This window comes from Hipposideros armiger, unplaced genomic scaffold (genome assembly GCF_001890085.2).
Source record: "Hipposideros armiger isolate ML-2016 unplaced genomic scaffold, ASM189008v1 scaffold_28, whole genome shotgun sequence".
NCBI classification, from domain to species: Eukaryota; Metazoa; Chordata; class Mammalia; order Chiroptera; family Hipposideridae; genus Hipposideros; species Hipposideros armiger.
The window spans coordinates 3,033,554-3,042,910 of NW_017731378.1; the positions used below are offsets into that span (position 1 = coordinate 3,033,554).

At 55.1% G+C, this 9,357-nt stretch overlaps 1 protein-coding gene across 5 annotated transcripts in view; it reads right to left on the reverse strand.

Annotated features, from left to right (window-relative positions):
- PDZD7 (PDZ domain containing 7) overlaps positions 1–9,260 on the reverse strand; it is an 18,818-nt gene extending 9,558 nt beyond the window's left edge. For 4 of the 5 annotated variants that reach the window (XR_002123243.1, XR_002123244.1, XM_019636347.1 and 1 more), the window contains exons 1-8: positions 9,194–9,260; positions 8,127–8,501; positions 3,810–3,950; positions 3,307–3,481; positions 2,634–2,810; positions 2,216–2,363; positions 920–980; positions 122–529 (exon numbers count right to left, since the gene is read on the reverse strand). Coding sequence is in view for 3 of the 5 variants with exons in the window: in XM_019636347.1 (XP_019491892.1) it covers positions 122–529; positions 920–980; positions 2,216–2,363; positions 2,634–2,810; positions 3,307–3,481; positions 3,810–3,950; positions 8,127–8,349 (1,333 nt within the window). In the remaining 2 variants the exon portion in view is untranslated. Of the gene's footprint in view, positions 1–121; positions 530–919; positions 981–2,215; positions 2,364–2,633; positions 2,811–3,306; positions 3,482–3,809; positions 3,951–7,879; positions 7,948–8,126; positions 8,502–9,193 lie in introns of those variants that run through there. The other variant, XM_019636348.1, reaches the window with a different exon arrangement.
- Between the last annotated feature and the right edge of the window lie 97 nt (positions 9,261–9,357).

The window sequence follows — 9,357 nt, forward strand, 5'->3', positions numbered from 1 at the left end:
CTGGCGCTGGGGCTGGGTGAAGCCCTGGGGCAAAAGGAGGTTTGGGGCACAGGACAAGGTGTGAGGGAAGTTTTGGACCAAGGGCTACGGAGAGAGCAATAGCCACTAGTCCTCTACGTACCCCACAAGGTCAGGTGGCTCTGGGAGCGTGTGATGGGGGGCCGGGGCCTGCTGAGGGCCAGCAGCAGAGCAGTCTTGGGGGACTCAGAGAGCGCAGAGTCAAGGCGGCGGGCGGCCGAGGGTCCATTGGAGCGGATGGCTGTGTCCCTGAGGATGACCGTGGGCCGCACGCTGCACCAGGTCTCCACGCAGCCCCCCATGTCAGGCTCTGTCTGCATGGCTGTGTCTGCCCGCCCCCAGCCTGGGCCACGGCTGCCCTGGTCCTCGGGCCCCAGGCAGACATCCATGCGGTCTGAGGGCAAAGAGCTGGAGCCCTCAGCAGAGCTGTAGGGGGCACTGGAGGTGTATGAGGAGACGCTGGAGCTGCTCTCAGAGGCCTGGGACAGCTGCTGCAGCACCCCGTTGCTCACTGCGGGCATTGGGGAAGGCAGGGGTGTCTTGGGAGTCTGGTGGGTTTTTTCAGGGCCCTGCCAGGCTTACAGACCTCCCCTGGGCTTAGGGGTTTGGGGAGCCTCTGGAAGCAGCCAAGGTTGGAAACACGAGGTCTGCTCAGCATCCTGCCTTGCTGAGAAATCTTGGGCAGATCACTTTTCCTCCATCCACCCCCTGGGACTCCAGACCCTAGGAGAGTCTGCAATGGAACCTGCAGCTTCTCAGAGGGGAGCCCAGACACAGCTCTGGGCAGTGTGAAAGTTCCAATAAGATCTTGGTGCCCCTGCCCATTAATTCTTCAGAGATTCTGGCCCCACCCTTAGGCCTCAGCCCTTCCTCTCCAACCTTGGAGGCCTGAGTCACTTACGTCGGTCCAGCCAACAGTATTCAGAAACCATCTCCTTGTAGGCAGGGTACCGGCCTGTCTCCTGGGGAGGGCATGGTAGGCAGAGGAGGGCATGGGGAGTGGGTGAGAAGGGAGGGTAAGAATGGGGAGTGATGAGAATAGACTTTTTAACCCCATCACTCTCCTCCAAGTTCATCATGCTCTAGCCACACAGGCCACTTTATTTCTGAACATGCCAAATTCATCTATACCTCAAAGCCTTTGCAGTTGCTGTTCCTTCTGCTTGGGTTCCCTTCCTTCAGCTCATTTTGTGGCTAGCTCCTTCTCCCTCTTCAGGTGTCACCTCCTCAGAGGCCTGTTCTGATCCTCTGCCCCCACCCAACTAAAAGGGCCTCCTTAAACAACCCTGTCCCATCTCTGTTAATTTCGTATAGCATTTGTCACAATCTGCATGTATCTAGTTTATTTGTCTGTCTCCTTCCAGTAGCAGAGACCTTGTCTTGTTCACTGTTGCAGCCCCAGTACCTGACATAGTGGCTGTCATATAGTAGGTGCTCAAAAAAATTGAACGGATGAATGAATGAATGAATGAATGAATGAATGAGGGGCAGAGTGGGAGTGAGGAGAAGTGTTTGAGATAATTTGAGAGGAAGAAAAAGTTGAAATGGGATGTGGGAAAGGTGTGACATAGAGGCAATGGGGGGGCGAGGAATGGTGACGCAGGCACTGAATGGTGAAATAGGTAAAGGCTTGAAGAAGGGAGAAGGGTGAAGCAGGGGCCAGGATGAGGCACTAGGGAGGGTGAGGCATCACCTCCTCCAGGAGCCAGAGTGAGAAGGACCTGATCCTCAGGCAAGTGTGAGACCCACATGAATAATGGATCCAGCCATTCCCCTGAAACCCAATCTCTGGTCCTAACCCAGCCTTTCTTGCTCTGTACCCTGAGGATGCCCACCACCTAGGTCCTGCTCAAAGCTACTACCCCACCCTTCTGGGCAGGACATTTTTCCTTTTAATCGTCGGCTCCCACCACTCAAATGAAGAGGCACTGCCCTAGCTGTCTTGGGAAACAGGCCTGGAATCAGGCTCTGCTACTGACCAGTTGAGTAATTGACTGTGGTCGCTCAGTTATTTTGCCTCTCTGAGCCTCAGTTTCTTCTTCTACAAAACAGGGATGAAAACAATGCCTGCCCTGCCTCTGGTGTGGCTGTGGGAAAGTACTGAATTGCAGAGCGACGGGCATAATTAAGTACTAGAGTGCTCTGGCAAGTCCTTCCTACAGTCTGGCCGCTCCCTGACTCCCACAGTCCTGCCCACCTTAATGGTCAACATGATGTGTGTTTGGCCCTTCAGCACCTCCACGGCCTGGCTGTGGCTGATGTCGTCGAACCTGACACCGTTGGCCGCCAGGACCTGGTCTCCCACCTTGATGCCATTCTCCTCGGCCAGTCCACCATGGTCCACTCTGGGGTCAGACAGGCAGCAGTCTCATGGGCCCCCTGGCCTGCCCTCCCTCACCCCATTCTAGACTCTCTTCACTTGGATACAGGGATGCTCTAATTAAACTACTTGACCCTCCTCCTGGTGACCCCTGTCCCCCTCTGCAGCTTCTACCCCTTACCTAGGCCCTCGTTTGGACGTGGAGTTGGCCAGGCCTCATGTGCTGACCCAACCCCAGGGCCCAGCCCAGGGCCCGCCCCTCCCCTCCCCATTTCATTCCCTGCCCAGCCCTCACTTGGACACATAGATGCCCAGGCCAAACTCCTTGCCCCCACGGATGTTGAAGCCCAGGCAGAAGTCATCGGAAGTCGTGTAGAGGTGGACGATGCGTCTCACGCCGTCCTCTGAGCCGCTGTCGGATGGTGTTGAACTGCACTTCTCCACTACCAGCCGCCGGTTCACCACGTCCACCCTGGGGCAGCAACAAGGGGCCCTCAGCCTGAGCCCTTACCTGCCACCACCCACCCCGCTTTTCCCAGCAGCCCCCACAACTGCATGGGAAAGGTGGGGTTGCCTTTGAGGGACTTCCCAGGTCTGAGACCAGCAGTGGGACATAGATTAATCAAATCTGGGAAACCATCCAAATCTCCATTTTTTACTGAGTGGCTACAATATGCCAAGCCCATCTCTGAGGGAGAGGCGCGGTTACTATCCCAGATTCAGCAGCAGCAGTGTAGAGGGTGGGGCCACTGGGGTTTGGGATGGCAGAGCTGTGGGGAGGAGGGCTGGGGGAGAGACATGACCTTTTTTTATTTCCAGGTCAGGCCTTAGGATCCCTGTTTCCAGCCCCAGGTATTGGGAGGAACAGAAGCCATACTAGCCAGGTCCATGCAGAGCTCTGTGCCCTCAGCCTCTCCTGCCATGGCTTTGGGTGAGGGTGCCAGGGCGGGCAGGGAAGGCCTTCTCACCATGTGGTTTTCTCCTTGGAGAATTTGATGCCTGGCACACGGCCCATGCGCCTCACCATCATGTGCAGGCGGCTGCTGCCTGTCAGAACCTTCACGGCACTGCCCATGGTGGTGCTCTCCAGGCTCAGCCCATTCACCTCCGTGATCTTGTCCCCCACACACAGGCCAGCCCGCTCTGCACCAGGGGAGAGGGGTGGCTGGTGTGGGCCACTCAGGAGAAGTGCCCCAGCCTGAGGCTGAGCCCTCATCAGACCAGGCTCCCTGGGGTAAAACTTCTTCCCTGAGATTGGGGATCCCCAGATAGGGTCTGAGTGTCCCCTACTAGACTAGGGACCTAGTCCAGTAGCCCACTCTGCCCTGGGAGGGAGGCCCATCTCCCCATCTGACCAGGCCCTCCAAAGCTGAGGACCCTTCCTCCCATCCCTGACAACAGCACCTCTGTACCCCACTGAGGTGGGGTCACATATACCCCCCAGGACCTCACCCCTGGAGGCCCTGCTCACCTGCACTGCTCCCCTCCTCCACCTTGCTGACAAAGATGCCCAGGCCATGCTCAGAGCCGCCCCGCACACTGAAACCCAGCCTTCCCGCTGGGCTCTTCTCCACCCGGACTGCATGGATGACGTCGCTCTCATCGCTGTTGGCTGTAGGGGTGGGGACCCAGGCATGACTCCCATGCCCATTTTGGGCACAGTGAGCCCCTCGGTTCCTAACTTGGGGCCTGCAAAACCTGAGTTGCTGGGCACAGGCACCCAGCAACCTAAATGGGGAGGTGGCAGCCAATTTCTGAGTTCCCTGTGGTTAATTTTCAGACCATGGGCCAGTGAGAGTGCAGGAGCAGGCAGGATATGACTCCATGCCAGAAGACACTGTTCTCCATCTCTCATAACATAGAGGTGTGTGTGTGTGTGTGTGTGTGTGTGTGTGTGTGTGTGTCTAATACTTACTAAGCTTCCCATGCCCACAGGTCTGGGATAGGCCAAATACCTAAAAATTCTGGTACTCTGCAGTTCAGATGGACAGAAAAGAGGTTCAAGACTCCATCCTATGGGGCACAGGTGAGGGAGTCTGGGCTCTTCAGCTTGCAGCGGAAATAAATCTATTAGNTGTGTGTGTGTGTGTGTGTGTGTGTGTGTGTGTGTGTGTGTGTGTATCTAATACTTACTAAGCTTCCCATGCCCACAGGTCTGGGATAGGCCAAATACCTAAAAATCCTGGTACTCTGCAGGTCAGATGGACAGAAAAGAGGTTCAAGACTCCATCCTATGGGGCACAGGTGAGGGAGTCTGGGCTCTTCAGCTTGCAGCGGAAATAAATCTATTAGCTCTATCTTCAAATAGTTGAGCTAATCTGTGAAAGGTAGATATTTTTTACTATGCAACCCAGAGGGCAGAACCATGCCCAGATAATAGAGTTAGATGGAAGCCAATTGAGCAAGAGAAAACTTTCTAAAACCTTCAGCTGTCAGACAATGGAATGAGTTTTGCAGAAGTGAGAGTGAGTTCCTCATCTTTGGAGGCATGCAAGCTGACACTTGGTAAATCCCTGTCTAAGATATTGTGGAAGGATCCCTTAGGTGCCTTCTATCTCTTAGACTCTGTGATTTTCTGGAGGTAACGGCTGTAAGAGCTACCTGATTATATGAAGAGAGAAACCTCAAATAACACCATGTTGCAGTATGTGCTCAGAGCCCAGAGTGGTCCTCTCCATCAGTGCTGGGGTCCCTAGGAGTTGGAGCTGTCAGGGAAGGTTTCTTAGAGAATTAAGATGGGTGGGATTTGGATGCATGGAGGGGAAAGGAAGACAATAATGAAGAGATGAAGTGAACAAAGGTGGATCCTTGAGGAGGCCTTTTGGTTGGAGAAAAGCGAAAAGACTAGAGGAATAAGTTGGGTCCCAGGTGAGAAGGTGAGATTTTTGGGCAAGGCTTACTTCAGAAGAAATCAGACACACACACACACACACACGCACACTTACTTCTATTTGATCTAAGAGAAATCAGGTTACAGTGCCTGACCAGGGCAGCTCAGAAAGAAATCCCCAAGGGCAGCCTGTGGGCAGGGATGGTGCAGAACAGAGATGTGGAGATCTTAGGGCTTTCTAGCCAATTCTATCTGCACAGGTTTTGGGATCTTTTCAGCCCAACCAAGGAGGCTTTTGCTCTCCCATCCCCCAAACATTTTTCTCCTCAGTTCATCTCTGGGGCTTTCCTAGGGCCCTCGGCCAGGAGGATGCCAAATCTGGGATTTTGAGCCTAAGAGCTTGGGGCATCTGAGGATGGAACATTTTCTACCTCCACTGCCCGAGCCCAGGCCACTGACTCCTCCTCCAGGCATTACGCGGCCTCCTCACTCTCGCCCCACTTCCACTCTCGCCTTCTTTAATCCATTCTCTACACAGTGGCCACAGTCAGCTTTTATAACAGATTGCCTTTCCCCTGATTAAAAACTTCAGTGCAGGAGCCCCACACTCCTCCATGTCCAGTAAGGCCCTCCACGGGCTTTCCTCTGCCCACCTCTCTCCCCACGCCTCTGGCCACCGTCCCTGGTCTCCCTGAGCTTTGGTCACGCTGACATCCTTCCTCTTCCTCTCACAGGCCAATCCGTTCAGTGTTCCCTCCGCCTGTGATACTCTTGCCCAGACCGTCACAATGCCAGCTCCTCCTTCTCAGGCTCTCCTGGCTCACACATCACTTTCTCAGAGAAGCCTTCCTGGACTGCCCTAACGAAGAAAGTCCTTTCCCTCCTCTCTGTTAGAGTGGTTCTCAAAGCGTGCTCCTCAGACCAACAGCACCCAGAAAACGATTAAAAATGCGAATTCTCAGCCTTTACCTCAGACTCACTGAATCAGAAGCTCTGGGTGTAGGACGAAGCAATCTGTCACTTAACATGCCCTTCCAATCCCCGCCCCGGCCATTCAGATGTATTCTAAAGTTTGAGAAACACTCCTCGATCATATCACCTGAATTAGTACCTTCCAGATTCTCACCAGCCTTTCTCATTATTTGGTTTTTGTATATTATTTATTTATCTATCTCCTTTCACTAGGCTGTGAGCTCAGCCATGGTAGGCACTTTGTAATTCTTTTCCACCAATCTATCCCCAGTATGTTGCCCGGTGCTTGGTATTTGCTAAGTATTATATTTTTTTGAGTAAATGGCTAAATGAATGAGCTAGGAGAGAGAGGAGAAAAGGCTAGTCTGGATTAAAGATAATGCATTTTCTCTGGGACCAGCTGGGTGGGAACTTATGAGGTTGATGTGGGTGGCAGTGTACCTCTTCCCACTGTGTCTCCCTTATCAGTTACTTTAGGCCCGAGTGGTCTAAATAATAACACAGGGGTGGGGTTCCAAGCTGTGTAAGTTGGGAGCTACTTGTGCTCAGGCAGAGGGGAAGATTCTGAGCTTAGAGGCTCCCAGCCTGGACAGGCTAGGGGCCAGCAGGTCAGAGTAATGCCCCTTGGGCATGGTGTGTCCAGTGTGTGAGGCGGAACTATACCCAGTTCTGTTACACAATGGTACCTACAAGGGCAGTGCTGTAGTGCTCTCCTCCCCCCTCCATGCGTGGCAGCTCCTCTGGGGACTTCTTTCTGTTCCATGACCAGAGTGACAGTGGTGACAATCAGCAGTGCCCTGCTGCTCACCTGAGGGGGAGGCCAAGTGTGTGGATGATGGGGATGAGTACGCTGGACCACTGGTGGAGGAAAGCCTGTTCTCTGAGCATCATGCTGCACCCCTGACCCGGAGGCCCACGTAGAGGAGCAGAGATGCCCAGCTGGGTTAGAGGGGAGGAGCAGGGTCTGAAAAGTACAGTCTGGGATTCAGCCAGGGGTGCTCTGCTGGCTGACAGACAGGAGGGGAGCTGGAGATATTTATCTGGTCCTGTCCACAGAAAGCTCAGGCCCAGGGGGCCCCCACTTCCCTGCTGCCATTCAAGGTCCTGCTTTGCTCACCTGCTCTTTGTCGCCTCACACCTGTCACTGCAGCCAGGCTGTCTCCTAAGGGCCCACCCCATAGTGCTCCATGCTTTCCATTTTCATCCTTTGTGATACCTCCTCCCCTTCACCAGCTGTTTTCATTGCTGTCTCTAAGGCCTGCTACACTATAAATTTCTGAAGGTGAAGATTGAGCCTTATTTCCTCTAGGTTCCCTGCAGGACCTAACCAGGGCTGGCACAGAATCGGTGTACAACGAAACGGCATTAAGCATCTACATAAGCTTAGGTCTCCCCTCCTTCAGGGCTCAGCCCTGGGGCTCCCTCCCTGACCCTCCACCCTCTTCTTCTCCCTCCTCTTCTAAAGATTTGCTGCTCTATCTTCATTTCCCTACTTTTGCAGGTGAAGCCTGTCATCTGCCTGCCTAACTGGGCACTGGCTCTTCATAGCTCAGCACAGAGCTGATCACACAGTAGGCTGGTTGATGGAGGATGTCCTCCATCCTGCCCACCCCTCAAAGACATACACAGATGGGTTTGGAGAAAGGTAGAGTCCATGGGATGGAGGGGCCAATTCAATACCTTGCCTAGCTCAGTTGGGGGCTAGCATCTCACACACACACACACTCTCTCTCACACACCTTTTCCTGCTGCCATGCCCCATTCTACTTCTGACCTCTCTATAATCCTGGAGCGCTAAAGGATTGGCCTGAAGGAGAAAAAAGGCAGATGAGAAAGAGTGTATGGGTTCCCAGAGGGCCCTGCCTACCCATCCCAAAGATTCCCATCTCTTGCGCTCCCCCACCCATATTGGCTCTGCCTACCTAGTGCCATATGTCCCCTCCCCCCACCCTCCGTTCCAGGCTAGTGGCTGGGCCCCGCCCCCACCTTCGATGGGGGAGTTGATGAGGATGACGCGGCCCATGGGTGATGAGGCTCGGATTCCGCGGGGGGGCCCATTCAGCAGCCGCTGTTGCTTCCTCAGCAGGTATCGCGTTGCCGAGCCCGAGTCGCTGCCCAGGTGGCCTCGGGAGGAGAGGGAGCTCAGAGAGCCTGAGCTTAGGTCTCCGAGGCCCAGTGGGTCGAAGCCCACTGAGAAACCGTGCGCCATGGCGGCTAGACTACAGGTCCATAAGGAACCTGTTAGCCCTCGAGGGGAGGGCCCTAGGAGCTCAGGGTTCCATGAGCTTTCCGTGCAGTACTGGGGTACCAATGGCCAGGATCCCCCACCTCTGCTGCCTCTCCGAAGTGTGAGCTTCAGGCCTGCGCAGGAAAGGGGGTGGGATCAGGGGTGCGAATGCTGCCCCCCAGAATTTCCACCCTTTTCCCTAGTTTGAGCATCCTGCCCTCCCATACCTAAGACCCCTCACCTCTTCCACCTCGGCCAGAGAACTGCCCAGTCCAGGCACCATCGTGGACTTCTGGAGCTATTCACACAAGGCGGATGGGAACCTCTCATTCACCCCTCATTCCTATTCTCAGCTGAGTCATCTATTCGGTCCCCAAGCCTCAGTAGAGGTTGAGAGAGTGGAGATGGGATTATTGCGGGCTCTGGGGCTTCAAGCGGTGTGAGAGAAATTGGGACCAGGACAGTTCACTGAACACCTTTCCTGTGTATGTGGGTAGGGAACCAGCCCCCGGTGCTCAGGCCTCGAGGGCAGGGCTTCAGGACCTGGGACAGCTGCAGACAAAGACCCCAGAGATTTCCCGGCCCTCACAGATCCCCAGGCTCCAGGCTACTGTCCCCTCCGTCCCCTCTCCTCTCCGGTCTAAAGAGGCTGCGTGAATCTCTCGCAGGCTTGTGGGGAAAACCTGCTGGCAAGAGTCCCACAACATCCCGTACAAACAGGGGCCAAATCTCCTGGAGTAGCTCTGGATCCCAGAACCAAGCACCCCATCCTTGGTTCGGCCCTCCCGGCCCCCCACTTCTTGGGATCGGCCCCGGCCCCCCTCACCTGCTAGTGTGTGCGGCCGCCGCCGGCCTCGCCCGCCCGCGGGCGCGAGCGACTGCCGCAGCGGGGGACCCCGCCCACCCCTCGCCGAGGCGGCAGGAACCCGGCTGGCCTGAGAGGTCCCGCGCTCCCATTGGCTGGGAGGACCGCCATTCATTCCCTTCCGC